At 39.1% G+C, this 24,899-nt stretch overlaps 1 protein-coding gene across 3 annotated transcripts in view; it reads left to right on the top strand.

Annotated features, from left to right (window-relative positions):
- The first annotated feature begins 27 nt into the window (after positions 1-27).
- CUL2 (cullin 2) overlaps positions 28-24,899 on the top strand; it is a 45,771-nt gene continuing 20,899 nt past the window's right edge. The window contains exons 1-8 of one of the 3 annotated variants that reach the window (XM_064637353.1): positions 31-154; positions 1,653-1,694; positions 2,782-2,920; positions 11,587-11,689; positions 13,549-13,643; positions 16,330-16,435; positions 21,185-21,267; positions 24,013-24,099. In XM_064637353.1, coding sequence (XP_064493423.1) covers positions 2,802-2,920; positions 11,587-11,689; positions 13,549-13,643; positions 16,330-16,435; positions 21,185-21,267; positions 24,013-24,099 — 593 coding nt within the window. In that variant the 5' untranslated portion in view covers positions 31-154; positions 1,653-1,694; positions 2,782-2,801. Of the gene's footprint in view, positions 155-1,652; positions 1,695-2,781; positions 2,921-11,586; positions 11,690-13,548; positions 13,644-16,329; positions 16,436-21,184; positions 21,268-24,012; positions 24,100-24,899 lie in introns of all 3 variants that reach the window. The other 2 variants (XM_064637343.1, XM_064637362.1) reach the window with 2 other exon arrangements.

Below are 24,899 nucleotides of genomic sequence, written 5' to 3'. Positions count from 1 at the left end.
GGCCCGGCAGTGGCGGCGCCGGCGGTAGGGGCGGGGCGCGGGCGGCTTTGGGTAATGGCAGCGCTGTGAGGACGGAGCGGGGCAGCGACCGCGGCCGAGGGCAGGAGCGAGGGAGGCCGGGCGGGGGTCGCTGACTCGGGCCCCGGGCCGCCAGGTAATGCCCTTGCCCGGCCCGGCCCGCCTCGGCCGCCGCGTTGAGGGGAGGGAGCGCCGCGCTCGGGGCGAGGCGGTCGGTCCCGACCCCGCCGGGTGTGCGCGGGGGCGATCGGGCCCCGCCGCCCCGTCCGGCCCCGGCCCCGCCGCTCCCCCCGCCCCAGGCCCGGCCGCGTCTGTGCGGCAGCGCCCGCGCCTGCCCCGGGTCCTGCCCTTGCCCCGCGGGGAGGGCGCGGCGCGGCCTCTCTGGCGGGGCCGGTCATTATTGTGTCCTGGCGGCATCCTCGGCGGGTTTCGCTTTTGTTTTGGAGGGGGGAGGAGGTGGGGAGCGAACGGCTGGGTCCGGGGAGCGGGGCACAGGGGCGAGGGCAGGCAGAGCTGGTCACCTGTTGGAGGCCAGGGCTCCCGTCCTTGGCTGTGCACCCACCGCTGGCTTGTAATTTATCGAGATGGTTCAAAGGGTTGGAAATTTGGAGAATGCTTTGACGCTGGGGGAAACTACATTTGTGTGAACGAATATGTGCCGTTTGGCACTGGTACGTTTTAAAAGATGAGGCGATAGAAGCAATATCTTTTCATTATTCTCATGTGTAAATACGTTTCAGCAATATCTGCTTACCTTAGGGCTTGTCAAACAGGTATGGTTTCCCACCCCCTGAATAGTATAAACCCAAGGGTAGGTATTCTGCCCTGCCATAATTCTTACTATGGAGGTTTATTTGCATCAGTACAAGACATTTAATATTCTAAGCTGGTGAGCTTGCACAATGCAGACACCAAAGCACAGCAAACCTCAAAACCCCACCATCTTACAGAAAAGTTTTACTACATTTAGTAGTGTGTCTGTAAAACACATTTAAATTCATATTGGTGTGAAAGCTGTGAGAGACTGCAAAACAACAGTCAGCTTTACCTTAAACTATTTAACTCTGGAATACTTTGTTGACTATGTGAATGCTTTACATGTTATTAGGTTTTGGTGATGCTGAACACAAGTTTACTGATTCTGTGTGATGTACTGTGGGTGGGACTTTTTCTTCACCCTTCCTTCCTCCCCAGGGTTTTGCTTATCTGTGAAGAAAAGGTTCTTTTACCTTGGAGGTACCACGTGTGTTTCCAAGACAGTGACCTATAATGTAACACTCAATTAAGTACAACTTCATTACCACAAGCACTTCTTATGATTGTTAATTTTGTTTGTGGACCGTGATTTTTTTTTTTTTGGGGGGGATGTCAGCTGAAAATACTCTTGTGTTTTCCAGAATAATGGTATTAGAGCTCTTTGAAGACTACCACTTTCTCTCTTCCCCCCTTTTTTTCAGTTCTCACTGATTTTCTGTGAAGTAAGCTGCTACTGACATACCGGGCTTGAAGTAATAACCATGTTGCAAATATAACAACATTAGCAGCAGTTGAGGAGCTTGGTTAGTTAGTCGAGGGGGTGTTTTGTATGCATGCAGGGTAAAAGTTACATCTGATTTTATTGTATTTTTTCTTAGACTGAGAAGTTCTTTACCCTGCAAGAGCCAGCAGTGATTAAGGTAGTAAGCTAGTTGCTAAATGGTTTTGTAGCATGACATTTGATTCTTTCCCTTACAGAGGTCTGCCTCTCTTGTGTTCAAAGTCTGCTTGTCACTGGCCTTCTGTTTTCCCTTCTGACCTTGAAGATTTGGGAAGACAAGAATTACTTGTTCATATATTTAAAATGAAAGAAGAAATATTCTTTCCACGTTTTATTTTAGTCTTACAATGTCATGTTTCTGAGCAGGAACTAGACTTGCTTTGTGCGTGGAATGTCACACATCAGGTCCTTTCTAGATTAGGTGCATAGGACAGAGACTAGTGGAAACAAAGAAGAGGCCTTCACAGTTGTCTCTTTTTTTTAAAAATCACCTTACTTTTTCCCTGGTTTTATTTCGATAATTTAATGTTGAGGGTTTCTTTTTCCAGTAAATCTCTTCCAGTATTTTTATATGAAATTATTAACACAGCTTCTGCATTTTGAAGCCATGTCTTTGAAAGATTTCAGGATTTGTCCTACCGCATAGTGCAGTAAGCTGCACAAGCTCTACATATTGCTCTGTGTTTAGATATATTGTCTTTTTGCCACCCTGATCAAAGCTTTGAGCTTTTGTGGCTTTTTAATTGTAGCACCAAAAATGTCTCATGAAAACCTGAGGTGAACGTGGGCTAAAAACTGACAGTGGTAACTTCAGATACTCTGGTAATAGTTCAGTGTGTTCCTGCCCAAAATTTTCTCAGATACAGCTTGAACAGGCTTTGCATATAAGTGAACAAATAAGAATTTACCAGAGAGTTGTTATCTTCATATAGCACTGTTAAATGGACAGCTTGGTGAGACAATGAACTTCATGAGGCATGATGTTGTTAGATTAATTGGTGTTATGTTGTAGGCTACTTGTGCAACATGAATGTTTCATTCCATTACATTAAAAACAAGAGTTCGTGAGCTTAATTTTGGAGGGTGGGGAAGCAGGGGTGGGTGTTCGCGTTGCTCTGTCGTGGTGGTGCAACACTGTGCAAAGTTTAAATTGAAAAATTTAAAGGAAATGCATATATTTTTTAATGATTGTGCAATGTTGTCTGACAAGTTTAATTCTTCTACAGATTAACACTAAAACCCCACAATGTCCTTGAAACCACGAGTAGTTGACTTTGATGAAACATGGAACAAACTTCTAACGACGATTAAAGCTGTTGTTATGTTGGATTATGTTGAAAGAGCAACGTGGAATGATCGCTTCTCGTATCCTTTAAGTGAAAAATCTGACTTAATGTGTTCCAATGATGTATTTAGCACAGAGGAAGCCCGTGTTACACAACAATTTCAGTGATCTTGATCAGAAGCTTGTTGTAAGGCTGTACCTGTTATTAAGCCTGAAGATCAGTGGCTATGTTGAAAGGGATGGAAAATTCTGTGTATTTGGGAAGTATTCTATTTGAAAGTCACCATATTGACAAAAAGTCTCAGTTTTAGTGACTTTTAGTAGCTCTATTACTTAGCTTATGCTATAGCTGTTCACAAAAGTGCAGGCCTTGAATGTCCCCTATTCTGATAATGAGGTTTTCTTGTTTGTTTAAATGTGTATGTGGCAGGGGAAACACCAAGGACAGAGAATGCACATCTTTAAATTTGCGGTGCGGGGAATAGCGAGGTTTTTCTGTGTACAGATTTCTGCCTCTCCTTTGCACTTCTATCTGTACTAATGACTAGCATATTAGACATTTCTATAGCAAGGGTTTATTAAAAAGCCTTCTTCCTTTCCCTCCACTATCATAACCTCTCTATTCTTTACAGTTAAGTCATGGTTAAAAATAATTACTCTTTCTGTGATCAAATGGTCTTGCTGTTCAAGTCAGAGCTGTATATGTATCGTTGTAGCAAGAGGTTTGCATTTTATCTGTAAAATGGACTTGTAATTTTTTACAAGATTTAAGTTGCAGTTAACTTCTTTTAAAATAAGTGTAACCGTTCTAACCAGTTATACTGTGCTCTGTGTCTATGTATTCATTAGCCATTACAGTGTGGTGAATAATTAGACAGTTTTAGGAGGCTTTGCACCTGTTCTGCAGCAATTATACAGAGTTTGGTTTAATTATAAGGGGGAAGAATGGTTTAGACTTATTTATTGATTTGTTAATTCTTGTGGGTGAAAGAAGATGTCCTGAGAAGATTCTTATATGTGGATTTTTACAACACAAGCTTATTCTGCATGCAGAATCTTGACTCTAAAGTCTCTTCTTGTTCTGAACATGTTACCCTTTCTCAGAATTGCTTTCCCATGTGCCTGTGTTTTGACTGTGTACATGTGTATACTTAAATGGAAAATTTAGTTGCTTGTGGACCCTTATTGTGGTGCAATAATCTTTAAGGAGCTCTTTCATATTAAAACTTGGTAATTAATTTCTGGGGACATGGCTCGTCACCTTGTCTTGGGGTCAAGTTCAAGTGACTCCAGAATTTTCAGACGTTCTGAACTAATTAGTTGTGCGCTTATGTGCTGACAAGTTGAGCTGCAGTCATTCTTTCTAAGCAGTTTTTGAGGATTTAATATTTCAGTCTTCAACAAGTGGTTAAATTCTGTAGTTTAAAATTCTAAACATTTAGACAAGGGCACCTAAAATAGATTTAAATATAAAATAATAATTGTTGCATGAGATGTTGAATTGATTCCTCGTCACACTGTTTCACTTAGAACTTCTTATGTGGAGACCTTGTACACAAGTCTGCTGTTGATCCTCTTTTGGGATTTACTCCAGTTGATTGAACATCAGAAAAGGAATGCTTATGAATAGCAGACTCAGGAAGCAATCTTGGAAGAATCATTAGGCATGTAATTCTTAAGACCTTACTTACTATCATCTCTTAATTATGGTCCTTGGAAAGTGGTACTATTAGTGCCTGATTTGGCACAGGCATGACCCTTTTGGCTTATTGTCTATGGCTGAGTGGCCTGAGGAGTTTGTGTGACTTGTAACTTCCAGCTTGAATGTTGATTGTTTAGTACTTCTGCTTCCTGTAACCAAACTCTGTGTTTTAACACAAACTGCTCACTGGGTATTCAACAACTGGGTGAAAGTGGTAGTTCTGTACAGCTGGTGTGAAAGCTTTTTCCAGGCTTTATAAAGAGAACTAAAGTCTTGATGATATATTTTAAGTAGATTTACCCTTTTAAAAATATGTCATCTTGTTCTTTGTTAACTTCTTATTCTCAGTTAAATTCAATATAATTGGAGTAATCTGTTTCTAGACATCTACAGAGATTTTAAGGGAAATGTCATATTAACTCTATTTTTCAGATTGCTTAATAAGCACAGTAAATAATCTGTCCCAGATTATTTGAATTGTGTTTTAATGAAACTCAGACAGGTTACTTCGTTGATTATGGTATCGGTTGATCTTGTACTGTGTAGTTGAAACAATAATGTGGAAACAAATTCTTTGCTACAGCAGAGAATCAGTTTTCATCTGTAGCAATGTGTTCTACGAAGTGTTTGCTTTCTCTTGTGCTGCTTGAGACAGCTGAGATCAAATTGAGTATGGAGGCTAATAGTATTTGGGGGATGAGAGGCTTGTACTGTGCATATTTCACTTCTGGAACTGATTTTTGCCCCATTAGTTCCCCAGAACTTGTTTGTCTTGAATATAGTGTTTCCTTTGTAACTTATGGTAATTTTATTGTTAAAGGTAGCTTATTTTTAAACAAATCCTTTATCTCAAACTTGAAATTCTTGAATGGCAATGAGCTGGGAACCACAACTGTGTAAGAGTTAAAATCTTCTGGAAAAGATCACTTGAAAGACAATATGTCACTTTATTTAAACAGTGAGTCATCTTGAGACACCTTTGACCTTCAGATTTCCTTTAAGGTTCTCAGCAGAAAGAATTGTGTATGGAGTTGTTTCATTGTCTGGAAAACGAGTGACAGCTTTGTCTCTGAGATGTTATTTACAATAATTTGGTTATTGTGAATATGTTGTATAACTTTCTAGACTTTGCTGCTAACTGTTCAGTAGACCTGGGAGTGCTCTTTAAGTTAAGAGGCTGCTCAAGCTTGGTTAGAGTGGTAGGTAGTTCATCTGTGCTTTGATAACTACTTTTTACTTAGAACTTTTTCAAACAGGTAGAACATCAGGCTCTTCCTGTTGTTGTCTTGGATTTTCCACCACCAAATAAATAAGATGGACAGTACCCAGGGAGGATGGTAGCTGTACTGCACATAGAATTATTTTAAAAGTATGCAGCATCACCACCGGCTTTTTTTTTTTTTTTTCGTTTCTCTGCATGTTTGTTCTTCTTCCTCTTAATTCTCTGTTTTACAAGGATTCTATGATAAACCAGAAACTTAAACATGTGTCTTTAACAAAACAATCAGCCCAAAGAGAAGGAAGAGTAAATAAAGTTGACATGATCACAATTCTTTCTGATTATGAGTCCTCAAGTCCTCTGTGAATTTTGATTCTGTTATGGAAGAAGACCAACAACTGAAAATTTACCCAAAGCTTTGAGTTGGTCTTCTAGAGAAGGTCTATTCAAAACCTTCTGTTAATATAGGGTCTTACCTAGATGCTTTTTTAACCCTGAGTTCAGTATTTGTGAGCTTTTATGACTGTGGATATAGTATTTTCTGGTTGGTAGTAGTTTTGTTGTTCTTTCTTAGTTTGGAAGTGCTTAGGTTTGGATAATGCCTCGCAAATAACAACAGCCAAAGCACTTAAATCACATAAGGCTTTTGATGTTCTTGTTCTCAGCACAGAGTGAAGGCCCTTAAGCAGCAGTTTGGCTTCAGCTTCCTTTCTCACCCTCCAAAACTACATGCTGAACTGGAAGGACAGATGGCTTTCACCATTAAAGCTAAATTATTGAACAGTAAAGGCTTCTTCCTGATCTTCTAAGGAATGGCAGCACAGGAAAAATGTGCTTTAAGTTTATGGAGTAAAATGCCAGTGATGATTAATGATTCATTTCCCCTCAGAGGTTATTTTTTTTGTTAAGAGATTCACAACATTTAGGACATGACACTTAAGTTTGGATTCTGGACTGAAAGATAGATAAAGGAACCAGTACAAATAGAGCAAGAATGTAGCAAAGCTGCTCTGTAATGTGTATTTCAGTCTCATGATACCTTTTGTAGCAATTCAGAAACGCTTAGTGCCCCAGCAAGTAGCATTTGGTGTTGCTTTTTAGTGTTTGGTGGATACAGGAAAAGGTGTGAGTTGCCTGTTAAGTGCTTCTGTGATTAGGCTCATAGTTTGCATACCTGCTGAAATTAAACAGAGTGGCATATGTCAAGGAGGAATAATAGATTAGCTTTCTTTGCTTGCAAGAAAATTTTTTCTCGAGAGTAAGGAAAGGTGTGTTTGGAAGATGTGCATTTTCATGAAGGAGTACAGATATTATTTTCATACTTAAATAGGATTACTGCAACTAAGAAGCTTGTTTACAACAGTCAAGTCATCCAGACTTCTAACAGAAGCCTAGGGCACAGAGGCTAGATTAATTCAGAGATATTTGTTTGCTGCTTTCAAATAAACTTCTGTTACTATTTTCTTGTGCTGTTTTGGTGAAGACTGCATCTTTTCTCTAAATTTGAAGTACATTGTTTTTGTAGTTATAGTTTTGGTGATTCAGATAATGTAGTTGTGGATCTAAAGAGAAAAAAGTCAAGTTCCCTTTGCTTGTGAGTAGCTTACAAAGATTTCTAATTCTGGAGTTTATTTTCTCAAAGATATCTTTGCATAGTGAAGAGGCTTGTGGTCTGAATTGTGTTGAGGATGCATTTAACTACCAGCCATCCTTAGACTGAGAAAATTTCTTGGAGAGGGGAAAGTGTAAAAAACAATTGTTCTTTATAATGCCTTTAAAAAACCATTTAATTCTTTGCTATTAATTTAATAGGGGTTTTTATATTTTATTGGTTACAGCTGTGTAAGCTATTGCAGTGCAATGCTAGTTACTGTTACAAAGCAGTGAATGTTACCTGTTTTGTTTGTTGGGGTTTTCATTTAATACTTCTCGCCTTTCCAAGAAGAGTTCTGATAAAGATGATCTATATGGATGAAATAACTGTACACAAGATTAGATTCTGGTGGGGCTCTCTGAGATTCTGGTTGCCCAATGAAGGGGTTTTTTTCTGATTAGTTGTCTTACATCAGTATCTTACATCAGGCCAACAAGGCTGATATCCTGGTGGGAGTCTGTTACAGATCACCCAATCAGGATGATGAGGGTGATGAATTATTCTACAAGCAGCTGGTGGATGTCTCAAAATCGCCAGCCCTTGTTCTCTTGGGTGACTTTAACCTGCTGGATGTCTGCTGGGAACTCCACACAGCAGAGAAGAGGCACTCTAGGAGATTCCTAGAGTTCATAGAGGATAATTTTCTGCTCCAGCTGGTAAATGAGCCTACCAGGGGTGGAGCACCACTAGACCTCCTGTTCACAAACAGAGAGGGGCTGGTGGGAGATGTGGTGGTTGGGGGACATCTGGGACACAGTGATCATGAAATAATAGAGTTTTCAATACTCAGGGATGCAAGGAGGGCCATCAATAAAACCTCTACGTTGGACTTCGGAGGGCAGATTTCAGCCTATTCAGAAGACTAGTCCAGAGTGTACCCTGGGGAAAACCCCTTGAAAACAAAGGGGTCCAGGAGGGATGGACGTATTTCAAGAAGCAAGTTTTGAAAGCACAGGAGCAGGCTGTCCCAGTGTGCCGAAAGACGAGCCAGCGGGGAAGATGACTGGTCTGGCTGAACAGGGAGATTTTGAAAGAAATGAGGGTAAAGAAGAGAGCTTACCGATTATGGAATAAAGGGCTGACTACTCAGGAAGAATTCAGAAATATAGTTAGGTCGCGTAGAAAGAAAATTAGAGAGACGAAGGCACAACTTGAACTGAATCTCGCCACCTCTGTGAAGGATAACAAAAAGTCCTTCTACAGATACATCAATAGCAAAAGGAGGGGCAAGGAAAACCTCCATTCTTTACTGGACATGGGCGGGAATATAGTTATCAAAGATGAGGAAAAGGCTGAGGTATTTAACACCTTCTTTGTCTCAGTCCTCAACAGTAAGACAGGTTGTCCTGAGGGCAGCTGGCTTCTGGAGCTTGTAGAAAGAGACAAGAATCTGAACAGCCCACCTGTAATCCAGAAGGAAACAGTGACCTACTGAGCTGCTTGGATCCCCACAAGTCTATGGGACCAGATGGGATCTACCCAAGGGTGATGAGGGAGCTGGTGGAAGAACTTGCCAAGCCTCTCTTCATCATCTGTCAACAGTCCTGGCTGACTGGGGAGGTCCCAGATGATTGGAAGTTGGCAAATGTCACGCCAATCCACAAAAAGGGCTGGAAGGAGGACCCAGGAAACTACAGGCCTGTCAGCCTGACCTCAGTGCCTGGCAAGGTTATGGAGCAGATCATCCTTAGTGCAATCACACAGCACCTACAGGATGGACAAGGGATCAGACCCAGCCAGAATGGGTTTAGGAAGGGCAGGTCCTGTCTGACCAACCTGATCTCCTTTTATGATCAGGTGACCCTCCTGGTGGATGAGGGGAAGGCTGTGGATGTGTCTACCTGAACTTCAGCAAAGCCTTTGACACCGTCTCTCACAGCATTCTCCTGAAAAAGCTGGCAGCCCATGGCTTGGACAGGGGCACCCTGTGCTGGGTCAGGAACTGGCTGGAGAGCTGGGCCCAGAGAGTGGTGGTGAACGGGGCTGCATCCAGTTGGCAGCTGGTCACTAGTGGTGTCCCCCAGGGATCAGTGTTGGGCCCAGTCCTGTTTAATATCTTTATTGATGATTTAGATGAGGGGATTGTGTCCATCATCAGCAAATTTGCAGATGACACCAAGCTGGGGGGGAGTGTCGGTCAGCTGGAAGGTAGGAGGGCTCTGCAGAGGGACCTGGATAGGCTGGAGAGTTGGGCTGATTCCAACAGGATGAAGTTCAACAAGGCCAAGTGCCGGGTCCTGCACTTTGGCCACAACAACCCCATGCAGTGCTACAGGCTGGGCACAGAGTGGCTGGAGAGCAGCCAGGCAGAGAGGGACCTGGGAGTTTGGATTGATAGGAAGCTGAACATGAGCCAGCAGTGTGCCCAGGTGGCCAAGAAGGCCAATGGCATCCTGGCCTGGATCAGGAACAGTGTGGCCAACAGGTCCAGGGAAGTGATTCTTCCCCTGTACTCAGCACTGGTGAGGCCACACCTGGAGTGCTGTGTCCAGTTCTGGGCCCCTCAGTTCAGAAAGGACATTGAGGTGCTGGAGCAGGTCCAGAGAAGAACAACGAGGGTGGTGAAGGGACTGGAGCACAAGTCCTATGAGGAGAGGCTGAGGGAGCTGGGGCTGTTCAGCCTGGAGAAGAGGAGGCTCAGGGGAGACCTCATCACTCTCTACAACTCCCTGAAAGGAGGTTGTAGCCAGGTGGGGGTTGGTCTCTTCTCCCAGGCAACTATCAGCAAGACAAGAGGGCATGGTCTTAAACTGCACCAGGGGAGGTTTAGGTTAGATATTAGAAAGAATTTCTTTACAGAGAGGGTAATCAGACATTGGAATGGGCTGCCCAGAGAAGTGGAGTATTCTCTGGTTTTTAAGACAAGACTGGATGTGGCACTCAGTGCCATGGTCTAGCAGCCGCAGCGGTAGTAGATCAAGGGTTGGACTTGATGATCTCAGAGGTCCATTCCAACCTGGCTGATTCTATGATTCTTTTTTTTGGTAGTATGTATTTGTTTTGAGTATATTAAAAATTAAACATGCATTTGAAGAGAGCTGTGAGATGAGAGCTTGACACTGCTCTGTAGACTAAGCTGTCAACTGTCTGTGTCCTTTACCTCCTTTTACATGGGCATGTGCTTTTTTTGTGGTAAACTAGAGGAAAGCAGATCTTATGTCTTCCTTTAATTAAAGTAATCTACTAAATCATTATTTCTAGCATGACTGGTTTTATAAAGTGTATTTCTAGTATGGCTGGTCTTTTAATGCCTTGGTTTAGTAGAAAAGCATGATGTTTTAAACTAATTTTTTCAGAATTAGTTTATTTCCCCATGTGAAGCTTGACCTAATCCTTGCTTGACTTTTCTGAAAGCAAAATTCTTAATCATAAATTCTCTTCCTGACAAAGCATCAAGCAACTCTTAAAACTTGATATAAATGTTGCAAACCAAAGGCGTACTTTAAGGAGAAAATGAGCCTAAGAGTTATAAGTGTTTGCTGCTTTAAGTTAGCAAGTAAAACTGTTCTGTGTGGCTGTGATCTAAACAGGATTACTGAATTTATAATAATGGTTTAAAATGAAACAGTTTTTTTTTATCCACACCACCATTGTGATTACTGAATTTTTAGTGTCCCCCGAAATTGTTTTACCTGTGGAGTTGGGGGCAAAATGCAGGGACAGTAAATTGTTTTGGACTCCAGGAAGGAAGACTTGAAGTCAGCTTCACCTGATGTTTGCTCTGCTCTGTATCTTACCTAATCACATTCTTAACCTAATTAAAGCTTCTTTCCATTATATGAAAAGAGTCTCAGTTCGTGTTGGCTGCAAATACAGAGGAAGAGTTGTGTGCGAAAGCTGCTTTTTCACTTTGAGATAATTGTATGTTATTCGTAGATGGCAAATAAGTGGTAGAAGCCACATCAGTGTGGGGCTACTAGAAGTTTCAGGATCTTAGCTCTAACATTACCTCATCATCCACTATTTAAAATTTAGTATTAATGCTGTAAACTTAAATTCTTCCTAAGTAGTGCTTACACCAATTCAGAAAATGATCCATTTTATCTATTTTGCTTGACTATAAAACAAAACCCACCTAAACTGCATGTGTGTGAGAAAAAAGGGTTCTGTAAATCATAAATTTTGTTGATATGTTTTCACACTTTAATGCCAACCTTGACTTTGAGCCCAGAGACATTTATGCTTTGTGTGTGGCCTATCCTGAACCTCTTGGAGAGAGACTTTATACTGAGACTAAAATTTTTTTGGAAAATCACGTACGCCATTTGCACAAGGTAACATGTACAGTTACTGGTGGGCACGTAGGTTTTGTTTGTTCTTTTTTGATTTCAGGAAGGGGGTTTGTTTGGATGTTTTTATGAGACTAAATCACAGGTGACAGTTCCAGAGACACAATATTTATATATGTGGTATATGTAACACATATCACACAACATAATATTATAGATATCTGGTTATGCAACACTAAAGAAAGCATTTTCTTTCTAAGCTAACGGTTACAGTTTATATAATACATTCATTGGTTTGAAAAGTTCTTTTTTGTTGAATGCTTGTTATCAAGCAATTTACAGAAATGTCTTCATTTTCTAAATGTACTGTAGTTTGTTGTTAGCTTTCTGTTTCAACAGAAAAGTATCTACTGCACTATCTTGGAAACTGATTGTATATACTCTGCTAAAATAAACCCAACCAACTTCTGAAATGTGTGGGAAATAAGAAAAATGCTTGGGAGGGGAGAAAGTAATGGCAAATTATTTATTATGACAAATAACAATATTTGTATACCTGTATAGTTTTGGGTTAACTTCTGTTTCATCAGCTAAGACAGCGGAATTCATCAGAATCATGGTTTGTCATGTTGAGTAGATAGGATGGATGAACAGTGTCTCCTTGTATATCAATAAAAAGAGAAGTAGATTTAAATAAGATGCCTGCCTGCCTAAAGTGTCTTTAGAGGGGATAGAGCGCTGCAAATTCTGGATGGTGCTGCTAAATGGCTTGGTGCTGTGTTTTGAGCTTATGTACCCGAGTATTTGACAAGATGGGCCGGGTGTCTTAGTGGGTAGTTCCACTGGTTGCAGAGAGGATAATTCTGACGCTTTGCTAGACTAAATCAGTTCACTAAACTAGCAGAGAGCTCTGCCAAAAAAGTTCTTCCTCATTATTTAGTGAGCTGAATGAGCCCACTTAGGATAATCAGGCAGGTGCCAGCACAGTAGAAGCAGCAGGAAGTAGTGGAAAGCACACATCCGTGTTTTTAAATTGGCCATCCACCACTTGTCTTTGAAATAATGTTGGAAAAGCTTTGCAAAATGCATTCTGCAGCAGAAGGCATTCTCAATTCTGTTTTGTCTACCAGCTTTCCTCTTTTACATTTTTATTACTTTTTTTTCCATTTTTTGCATAGACTTCATTGCTGCTTGAGCCAGATTTTATAATTACAAACTCTAGAGAGAATTCTACTTGAGTTCTTAGGATCATATTCTCCCTTACAAATCATAATAATTAGTTGAAATTGTTGAACTTATTTCTTTGAAGTATAAATATTTTGAGAAGATGAGTACATCAGCAACTTTTTAGTTGATGATTACCTTAAATTTCAAAAGATATGGGCCTAGATTAGCAGAACTTCAAAAGTGTTTTATGTTTATATGTATCTATGCTTTGGTAAACTTGCTTTATTGCATGATTCTTGGTAAGTATAAGGGTTTGTCTATCCAGTAAGGCACACTGGTTTTAAATGGTTATAGTTAGGCAATTCCTCCAGTGTGCATGTGGCTAAGTGTATTTAAAACTGATGTGTCAATGAGGGAATAATTACTCAAGTTATCTCACTAGAATGATGTAAAAATACAAACCATGCGTATTCAAGCGAGTACTTTTGACAAGATAAATAGAACATAATACAGTAGAGAGGATGTTGTTTTTTAAATGCAAAATAAAGCAACTCCAGGTGGTGTAGCTGGTTTACCAAAACTTGACAGTGTGAAGATATGTTAGTTTTCTGGTCATTGCAACAATGCAACAATTCTGAATATGTGATTGCTATTCCAAAATGATAATCCCATTATAACTTTCTGAGTATGCATGATATTTTCATACTAATTTTAGTGGGGGGGGTGTGCCTTCACAGAGAGTTCTGGAAGCTGAAGAACAAGTACTGGTTATGTATCACAGATACTGGGAAGAGTATAGCAAAGGGGCAGACTATATGGACTGTTTATACAGGTAAGATTTGCAAAAGAGTTGTTCAACTTTTGAAATTATTACAGTGATCTGCAGGTTAAGTTGAAGAATGTTGCTTAAAGAGAGCAATAGATGAATATACCCCAGGTCAGTTTTGGAGAGAATATAGTTATGGTAGCAAAACATGAGCAAAAGGGAATAATGCCTCAGGAGGTAAGTTATCTAAGATGGTTCCTACTCTTTTTTCATTACTAATGTGTTCTACCTGATGTTGCAGTGCCAAATGTATTGGTTCTAATCAACCCTGCAGTGAATTAGGTCATAGTCCTAGGGGTTCTTCTGCAAGGAGGGGATATGTTTTGTTTTTTGACAGAATGTTTTGGATGAAAGTACTTCTGAAGACCTTAAGAAGATATTCTGCTTTTTATAAAGTGGTTCGAGTTCTTTTCTTACTTGCATGCCTGCTCTCAAAAAAATACTATAAATTAATTGACTCTGTTGTATCCCAGGTTCTAATTTGTGTAATTCTTCCAGCAGTGAAAACTGATTGATTTTTACAGCTAGTAATCTTAATGTTATTTAAAAATAGATTCCTTTAAGATTTGAGTAGGCTTGCATCTGTGCTTCTAACCTGCTAGGCACTGTTTGAAACACTACTAAAATGTAAGACACTTTTGAGCAAAATTCATAAAATGCAAGACTAATCACGAGATTGGCAAATGAGGCAAATGTTTTATTTATTTGGTGTTGATTTTGATTTGGTTTTTTTTTCACTCACCCTCCTGGGTGCATTTTGCTAGGAAAACAAATTTGGATTCGGTTTGAAAACTAAAATCCCACATATGCTTGACTCTAAATATAGGTGATAAAACTGATGGAATAAGAAACAGTTGATATTAGGGAACCTTCTTCACTTGTTTTGGTTAGTTCTGATGATAAAAAATAATAGATAAAAACAATGCTGGACATTAGAGCTTATCAGTGTCTTAGTGCTGTAACTGTTTTCATAGATACTTGTAAAAAATCTGGTCTGTGTACTTTTATTTCAATTAATTGGAGGGTTTTCTTATCCAGCAAATTGAAATTAAGTGATTTAAATTAAAAAAAACCAGAATTTTTAAAATCTACTCATAATAAAATCCTAAAATCTAAACACACATAGTGCTGCTTTTGTTTTGTTCCGTTTTGTCTTTTTTTAAAGCAGTTGTAATAATACCAGCATATCAATGTATAACAGTTTTTAGTTCTTTATGCTAGTCTTGGTTCTCCTTCTGTATGTACTGATGGAGAGAGAAGGTGTGAGTGAGGGGAGCACAGGGCTTTCCTTTTTAGCAAGTTTAACAAGAAAAAGTTGACTGGCAGCTGTTGGCTTTGTTCACATGGTGGAGGCTGGGAAAAGTACCATCAGGGAGCATGCCTGCTTAAGGCTGGTGTTCCAACTCTTCTGGATGCCTTACAGGTTATGTATGATAGTGGGCCTGTAGCCTTCTGCACAGACCTGCATTTACAGTTTGTGATGGTTATCAATGATAGCAGAGAGGTTTCAGTTCTCTGTAAGAGTCTAAAAGTAGGTTAGGCCACTGTATTCCAGTTTGTCATCACTGCACTGTCACAAGTTTTCCTTCTTTGGACTCTGTGGTGTCCTAAATTCTTTCAAGTTCACAGGTTTTCGCAGCGTGTTTCTCCTTTTCTCCTTTGCTTGGCTTTTGCCTTCCTACCCAGAGTGTTCAGGCATCACAAGGCTGGTGCAGCCTCTGAACACTGAATCTCTTCAAGTGCTGGCTGTTTTCAGTGTCTGAAACTGGGCATCTCAAAACTGCTGGTTAGATCAGAAGTTAAAAAAACATTCTAAGTTGTCTCATTTAAGCACTAACATAAGAAATATTATAAGTGTAGTTATGAATTAGTTATTAGAATTTTTCCCAGTTATCAGGGAAAGGAGAATGGTGCAGTTTAAATATGTTATAGTATTTACTTTATGGAAATACTGGGAATCAAGAGGGATGTTTTCCCAGGTCTTGCACAGAAACCATTTTCTGTTATTTATAAAAACTGTGCATAAAATAGTAAATACTGAATACAAAAAAATAAGCATTTTTAACATTTCTTCTTTATCACTGTTAATTAAAATAATTTCTGCAAATTCTTTTCTATAAAATTTGCAATTTAGCTGTTTGCTACTTATCATGACCTGGGTCAGGAGTCACAACTGACAAATGTTTGCCCTCTTAAAATTGACGGTACTTCTGTGCTTCAATCTGAGAGAAATGCAAAATAATAAATAATAGAGGTAGAGAAAATACTTCTAACTTAAAAATATCTCATACTCAGGAGTGTTTTTCTATCATTAATAATAGATAAACCACTATCAATCTAATACTAGTCAACTGCTCAGAATTTAGCAGTTATTTTGCATATATATGTATGAGTTAATATGGCAGTGCATGTAGATAGGTTGGATTCCTACACAAGTGTATTGCTCACCAAGAAAATACTGACAGCGATATAGCAGGCTCTTATTTGATTTCTCAATTACCAACACTGTACTGTTTTAATATGATGTAAGGTCTTTTAAATTGAGGTAATTTATCTTTTCAGATTTTCCTACAAATGGCACTGGCATTGGTTAAAGGAGGTTATATTTTGTAAAGACATTCCACAATTCCAAATCTGTTAAAAAAGAAAAGAACTTTTGCCTGTTTTGATTAGAACATCTTCATTTCTGTAGGTACCTCAACACACAGTTTATTAAGAAGAACAAATTGACTGAAGCTGATCTTCAGTATGGCTATGGAGGGGTGGATATGAATGAACCTTTGATGGAAATTGGAGAGGTAGGTATCTCTGAAAGTGGGCTGGATATAAACTGTATTCAGAAGTGCTGCAAGTTCAGCTCTGTCCTTTTACAATTTTACTTTTTTGTGTCACAGAATAGGAATATTGTAGAGTATGTAAGCACTGAACCCTTTGTAAAATGAGAATACAGTTTTGATGTAGATAAACACTGGCAGGTGAAAAAAGCAAATATGAAAACTATTGGAGAATTTCAATTTTAAAATATGATAACTTGCAAACACTCTTTGGATTATTAAGTGACACTACTATCAAGAAAACATTTTGAGAAAGCAGTAGTTTTGTTTTTGGAAATCCTTGAAATATTATTTTTAGGCTTCTATTTCTTGATGACACAAGGTACAAAAGCTTTTTTTTTGAGATTTGTCTTCTGCACATCTTATTTTCTAATGCAAGCTGTTTTGAACTTCAGTTCAACTCAGATTTTGAAAGAAAAAGTATGTATTCTGTGTACAAAAGTGTCATGTAGGGAGGGTTTATCTTTAAAAAAAGAAGTAATTTGTGGCAGGCACAAGGGTGTTGTCACAGTTACTAGTGGAGAGGCTGAGAGTAATTTTTAAATACTTACAAAATAAAAAGTCCTGTCAGCAGCAGGACTACATTCTGAGACTTCACTCCGTGCACTGCAACTATGCAGAAGTGGGGTTTGTGTTGTTTGTCACTTGATGGCTACTCCTACCATGAAGTATAAGACAATAAAGCAAAAAGACAATTTTACAGTTAAGAAAGAAGAATTCTTTAAGCTACAGTGCTTCAGTATGTCTTTAAAAGGATTTTGAAAACACTTTTTCAGTCTGCATCAGGATAAAATCACAGTTCTGAATACAGCTGAGTACCAACTTGTTTTTTGAATGCTTGTGTGTGTATGTTTGCTTTGGGTCCATATGTACACACACTGCTAGCTGGAGAATTTATTCTGTCATTATATGTTTTGGTATCTTATTTTTTTCCTTTCCTCTCTACATTTTGCCTTTTTCACTACAGTAGGAAGTGAATACCTCTTCTCTTTTGCTTTGGAAGGCTAGAGAAAATGCTGCTTTTTTCCTTAGTGTCAGAACTTGACCTGTCAGTGATTACAGTTCTGGCTCTTTGATGTCATTGTTTGAAGCAGGAGATCTGTGTTGCCTTTAGTGAAGAGTAAGGAGAGATTGTGATGCATGAGGAAGCACCTTCTGTACTTCTGACCTAGCTGATGAAGAGGGCACTCACTGCCAGTTGAAATTGCTAATCCTCTGGCAGGTTGGGGGTGGGCTGAAGCAAATTCCAGAAACATTATGTACTTTAAATCAAGGCATTTTAGGGAAGGAAATTCTTCTCTCTTCTGTCTACGCTGTCTCCAAGGCTTGCTATCAGTGGTGTCTATAAAGGCTTATCAGAGCTTGGAAGTGCATATTGCTGCACTGTTTATGGTATCTCAAAATGGCATAAATGTTACTCCTTAGTTCCTCAGACTGAGGTTTAGCACAGTGTGTTCCCATGATTGTCAGAGGTAAATCATAGTCCTGTGTGAATGACTGTTAGTTCAGCTGCTTTGGGGGCTGGGAATAGGTCTGGGATTGTTCTTGGGTGATGCTGATGTATTAATGAATTCTCCCCGTTTGAGTGCTGCTCCATTCTGAGGTATTGCCCAAAGGATGGTAGTGGTAACTTTTGTCCATAGCTTTCTGCCCTAGTTAATGTTTACCAAAGAAGAACAAACATCAGACTTGATAAACTTGGGTTTTTTGAGTATTCAGTTTTTTTCATGTTTGTGGAATCCTGAGTGGGACGGAAGGGCAGTGACACACTTTTCTTCAACCTTCCCAGCCGTTGTTCCAAGGAGGATACATTCCTAGCTCATCTTTTGGGCAGGATATGGGGAGTATCAAGATTCTTAAGCTGTAAACTGGCAGCCTTTTTGATGAAGGTGTTCAGATGACAATGTCTGAAATTCTACTAATGAGTTTTTCATTACCTCACTCCGCAAGACTCCTTCCATTTCTCTGTAATAAATACTGTCTTTGTAATATGTAATAGTGGGAGATAAAATCTGAGTTTGAGGCAGTAAAGTTAATCTCTGTTCATGACTGATGTAGGATTAGGTTTGTCCTGAAAAGTAATGGAGACTTGAGTCCTACACTCTTGTATTAAATTGCAGCACTGGTTTTGGTGAATTTGTTGCTCCAGTTCACATTTCTTGACCTATAAGGCACTCACCAAGTTTATCAAGTCTTTGGAAACCATTTTCTCTTTAATGATAGTTCCTGTAGGATTCTATCTTTTATTCCCTGGTTGCACAAGGGACTTTAGCAAAAGTCCAAGTATTTCAGTTGTTTGTCACTTTACAATGGAAGGAATTTCATTTCTCCTTTTTTAGATGACTCAGATTATCTGGCCTTTATCTACCCAAGAGCAAATATGTTTATTTTATATATAGTTCTCTTCAGTCTCAGCATCAAGTTACAGAAGTAATGCCCAGCATTTGTAGAAGAACTGTACTGTCTGTATTGTAGTTTCTGTCTCAACATCACTCGTGTGTGCTAATGAAGCTTTGAGAGCTTTTCAGTAACCTTAGACAAGTACATGCTTTAAGTTCTTCTGGGGTGTGTAACAATAGGTACGTTCACAAGACCGGAGGTGCGTGTGTGAAGTGTGTGGGCATGGCTTCAAACAGCTCATCATCCCGATAAGTGTTCCAGACAGTCAGAAATTGTTGTCCTAGGAAACACAGAGGATGAGATCAGTTGGTGAAAATAGTCTGCCAGTGCTTGCAAGAGATTGCTTCTTTCCTCTCTTATGTTATGGAGGCATGGTGAAGGATACTGCTTTTCTGAATCGAGCCCCTATCACCAATTTCAGATTCCTGAGTTTTCGATAACTCCATGGGTACCCTGAATAGAAGGTAATTAAGATGTGCCTTCTGGGTTTTTTTCTTCCCTCAGAAATAGATTCTGGAAAATGGAGAAAATTGCCACGTTCTGTATTACCAGTCTAGTTGAAGTAAGGTCAGTTCCTCTCTTCAAGGAGGAAAAACTGTCTTGAACTAATATATCGAGTTGCTGGATTGACCAGATTGATCTGTCTGTAGTTTATTTGACAAGAAAATTCCAGCAGACAACTTGAATCTGCTTCAGATTGGTAGCTTGTATGTGAGAAGGACCATGCTAGAGACCACATTTCAGAAACCACGTTGCAGAATAGATCTACCTGAGGTTGTTTCTCTTCACCTCATAGGCACAAAAGGTGTCAGTTCTTTTCCTTTTTCTTTCCCCCCACCCTTTTCTCTCCCTTCAGAGCTGGCTTCTTTCAGTGTTCTCTGCTGGATGAGTTCCTGTTGTCTTATGGAAACTTAACTGTTCTGCTACTACTCTGTAACAGGCACAACAGTGAAAATCACTCCTAGGACAACTTTGATTTCAAAACATTATTTGTCTTTTGATTTACAAGCAAACTTTTATCTCTTCTTTAACCTGCTTATGACGCAGTTGGGTCAGGTTTGCCTTCTGTACCCTGTATTTCAGCACAAGTTCAGCTGGTCAGAGCAAATTAGTTTGTCTGCTATTTAAAAGGAAGATTTATTTCACAGAGTGGATCAGGTTGGATACCCACTCAATAGCTATGTACCTGCTTTCAGTTAAGACATATCTGATTATTATTTTAATTTTTAAAGCTAATGACCTGCTGTGTCAAAGCCTTCTTAGCAGCAATACTCTCTCTGTCCTCACTAAATTTTGCAGCGTAATTTTTTCCCAGTCTACTACTCACTGGTAGGTGTTTTTGGAGGTCTTATATGTGTGGTTATTACGTGTATATGAGGGATCACATTATCCCCTTTGGGCTTTACATCTGATTTTGACTTAAGAGTAAAAGCTCATTTGAACAATTGCAGGTGTGTTTTTTAAAAATGGTATATTTTGGGAGCAATTACTTCACCACAAGAATTTGAGATAATTGAGTCCATTTGATTGATTCCTCTAATGATACGTTAGCAATAGGGTGGCTAATGGTAATATGAAGGTGATTTGTATTCCATTTGAAGTCAAACAGCTTGCCAGTGACTTTGCTTAAGCTGTGTGCATCTTAGTTTGGAGATCCTCTCTGTGTGTTGGATGAAAGGATTCTGTATCTTTAACTCTGACTCCTGACAGATTGGCTGGGAGACATTCCCTGTTGTCAACTGAGGCTTATTTTGCCATCATTGTTAGAAATACTGCATTTTGTGCACATTCAAACTCTCCAGGTGGAAAGGTGTGTGATCTACCTACTACTGTGCAGATGTTTTGTTCATAAGTACATTCAAAATCTGCCCTTGTAACCAGCTTGCTTAGGGTCCTTATATGCATTTGAGGATACTTGATGGAGTGGAACCAAGGAATGAATCAGTTCTATCAGCTGTGTAGGCAGAATGTAGGCTGGGAAGGATGCATTTAGATACTGCCTGACTAGAAATTCTATGTCTGACACTACTAGTGTGCAGATCTGTGTGATCTTCATCCAAATGCAGTCAGATGTTGTGGTAGAAAAATGTGAAAATAATGTATTAATATATTAAGAACAGACAGGGTAGAGGGGGGTGGGGAGGGGAGAATGACAAAAGAATTAAAAAAGGAGGAAGGTTATCTAAAAATTTAATTTTTAAAATCCTGAATGAGAAACGATGTCATCTTTGATATTGTTCTGGGTTTCACTGGGTTTCTTTTTGTTTGGTTTTGTACTTTTTACTGATGTAAACTTGTGTTGTGTCCTGACAGCTAGCTCTTGATATGTGGAGAAAATTAATGATTGAGCCACTGCAGGCCATCCTTATTCGGATGCTCCTCCGAGAAATAAAAAAGTGAGTGTTTGGTTGTTTTTTGTTTTAACATAGTGTGGGGGAGGGGTATTGCACTGTTTTTACTCTGAAAAGTCTGTGGATTTTGAGTGGATTCTTTTATGTTTGGTTTTGTTAAGGTAACTTCTTACCTAATGATGATGGTCTATCAGCTTTTCTCATTGTAGCTACATATTTGTGGCTTGCATGTGTAGAAAAAGGCTCTGAAAACAAAACAGTCCACTCCCTGTAGCCTCAGGGTAGTGATCTTCTCTGTTTCAGCAACCCTTCTTCCTTCTTATCAATGGGATTGGGGAGGAATTAGAATAATTCTCCAGGTCCCATAGGATGCCTCTTGCCTTTTTCACCGCCTGATGCTGACTGCTTATGGCTTCTGTGCTGTCAGTAAAGTTAAGGACCAGGCCTTGGGCAAAGATTTGCCAAAGCCAGAGAAGCTGTTTCTTTGCATGGGACCCAGAACAATTCTTGCTTATCTGCCAGGAAGACCAGGCTTGTGGGTTTCTGTTGTTCAGATGAGTGCTTCACTTAACAGTCCTGCTGCTTTACTTGAAGGAAATAGAAATAATTATTTTTTTGCACTTTGAGGGGAAATTATTATTTCATTTCTGAATACTTTTTTTTTTTTACTTCTAAACAAAGACCCTGGTAGCTACAGGGCTTGGGACTTTTAAAGTTTTGATTTAAAACTTCTGCTTAACTCCTAAAGGACCCTTTTATTTATGCATAAACAGAAATACTGACATTTACCACAGATCTTGTGTGTAGTTGTAAGTTCCATCAGTTTCTACAATTCTACTGCTATTTAGGGTAACTCTGGAGTTGCTGATGACTGGATTTTTTTAAGTGATTACTCAGGTGACCAGACTAGTGTAGGTAAACTGAGAGAGGTAATTTGACTGCTTGAGGTTCCTTTGACATGCATTTGATCAGATAAAAACTATTTATAAGGCATTAAAAACCTAATTTTAAGATTTTTATTTTTTATTCCCAAATGATGTCTGTCTTGGATGGCATTTCTGAGGCCAGGAGGTATTTACTTGCTTTCAGTTGTTGAACTGTAGTGCCTTTGTAACCAGGGCTGATACTACTTTATCCTTATATTTATACTGTAACAATTTATTTTTATTAAAGGAGGATTCCCTAATTCACTGTGAAGAAAATTCTCCTTTGTTACATCAGGCACAGAGACATTGAAGACTTGTTTCAGTCAATGTGTGTATTTCACTGGTGGGTGGGAGTGGAAATGTGTATAAAAACTTTTTTCAACAGAGATCTGATGCCTCTTAAGAGTAGTGGTGTGTATTTACCTTGAGGCTGACTGCAGACCTCACAAGGGTGTTTAGATCAAGCTGTCACTGGCTTTGGAGGAGGCCTGAAACTGTAACAAGTTGACATTATTTGTAATTAAACTATTTGGAAAATTTTAAATAAAACTTGAGTCATTGTCTCTGATGGTTGGATCTGGATTTTCCCCCCTTCTTTATTAAGGATTCTTTTATGTGATCTCAAAGAAGTTAATGCAGTTCTGCTTCTCAAAATACGCATATAACTATTCATACTAAGTTTCTTTTAGCCACTTTGTGATCTGCATATCATTTAATGAAGTATATGAGGGAGAACTACTTATAGCTTTTTTTCCTGCTATCATGAAATTTAGAGTTCACTGTGGGGATTCTGAGGACGACCTTTGCATGTAACTCTAGGCTGGTTGCTGTTCTTTGCTGTGATTTCAGTGGTCAATACAGTTTTTAAGAAGCAGTTTTAAAGACACTGCTGCAAATGACTATTAAATGTCTTCTAGCATTGAATTCAGGAGTTCAGGGATTAAACAAAGTCTTTGGAGAAATGGATATATATCCATAAGTTACATCTGTCAGAGATGCAAGAGTATGCATGGGCATAACATTACCTAAAAATTGTAATAAAATTACTAATACATGTATGTGCTTAAAACCTCCTCTGTAATATACTTTCTTAATAGTACTTTTGTGTGCATGGTTCTGTTTATTACAACACTTCTAAGAATCTAAAATGTATGTAGATGGGACAGTTGAACTACTTCTAGCAAGAAGATTTTGTGTAGCCTATGACATTATGTGGAGTTGATAATCAACACTGTAGTCAACTAGCTGCATATAAAACTATGTTTATTACTGTACTGGAAAAGGTAGGGGAGCAGAGCCACAGCTTTTTCTTTCAGGTGTATTTACCTGAAATCAGTGTATTTACCTGGAATTTGAAAGACTTCTGACTAAAATCTTGAGCACATCGACCTTTTAGAAGCTATAAGCTCGTGCAATACAGTACACATTAAAAATAACAACAGTCTTCTTTTGGTACATAAAAATAAAGAAATACAAGTAGTGACTTGTGGTTCAGCTAAACAAAATGACTAAACTGATCTAAGAGTTTACTGATGCCAAAAAAGAGCAGGCTGTGCTCTACTACCTTTCATGTGCTGAATTAGGTGCTCCTCTAGTCCCTTAGTGAACCAGCTCAACTGCTAATATGACAGAAAACCATCTTGGCTGTTATTTCTCCAGACTGGCACAATGAGTCAATTCAGCAAAGAATTAGATGAGTGCCAAAGCAAAGTGAGAGAGAGAGAGGCCTGTGACTGAGCAGAAGGGAGCAGGGTTAGCCCCCTTGAATGGCAGAAATTCTTAAATCATGTAAGCCTGTCTTGTCTGACTGCACTAGTTAATATAGAGTTCTGAATATAACACACTTTCTCCCCCCTCCCTCTAGCCCAAGCACTCCTCCTACAAGGCAAGCTGAATATCAACTTAAGCATTTTTGTTCCAACACAAAAGGAAGCCGACAAGATCTTGAATTGTGAGAAAATTCATCTATGAAATTCTTAAGCAGAAATAATTTGGAAATTATTCAGGTGCTATCTCAAATGACAGTGTGATTAGTACAGACTAACCAGGAGAGGCTTCTCTGCTAAAGATAACTAACACTTTCTAACTAACTGAACCTATTCCTGTCTAAGCTGATACATTATTTATACCATTTGTTTGAAATTAAAGCTATTGGAAGTTATTTTTTTAAAAAGTATTCAGAATGGGCTCTTCTAATTGACAGTGAATTCTCTAGTTAATTGGCCTCAAAAGACCTTTGGTTTGACAGAGCAGAGCAGTTCTTTTGAATGATGGAATCTTCTTTTAATAAATCCAGTATTTATTATTGTACCTTAAATTTTAAAAATGTTCTTTGAACTTGTAGTAGTAGTACACTGTACAACACATGTTGGACTTCCACTCTTAGCTTTAATCTTAAGACAGGAACAATATGGAATTAATATTAAGCAGCACAACTTCCTTTAGCTTGTGTTTTGTAACTTTTTCCTTTTTTTTTTGAAAAAAGAAACTTGTCATCACCTAAATTAGTGGAACTCGTGTTTCTAGCACTTTGTTTTTATCCATGTTCCTCACCAAACATCATCATTCCCTCATATCCTCCCAGATATCCTGTGATATCCCTTCTTCAAACTGTGCAGCAGCTGCTATGTAGCTCTAAGCATCCCTATTGCTTGCTGACTACTGCCAAGAAGGAAGATGTACATTTGATACTCTACCTTGATGGAGTCCCCTATTTCATTTTAGTTTTGGCAGTTGCTCTTACTACTACAA

Source organism: Pseudopipra pipra, chromosome 1 (assembly GCF_036250125.1).
Source record: "Pseudopipra pipra isolate bDixPip1 chromosome 1, bDixPip1.hap1, whole genome shotgun sequence".
Lineage (NCBI taxonomy): Eukaryota > Metazoa > Chordata > Aves > Passeriformes > Pipridae > Pseudopipra > Pseudopipra pipra.
The sequence above is the reverse complement of the archived record's forward strand: the minus strand, read 5'-3'. Positions and strand labels throughout refer to the sequence as shown.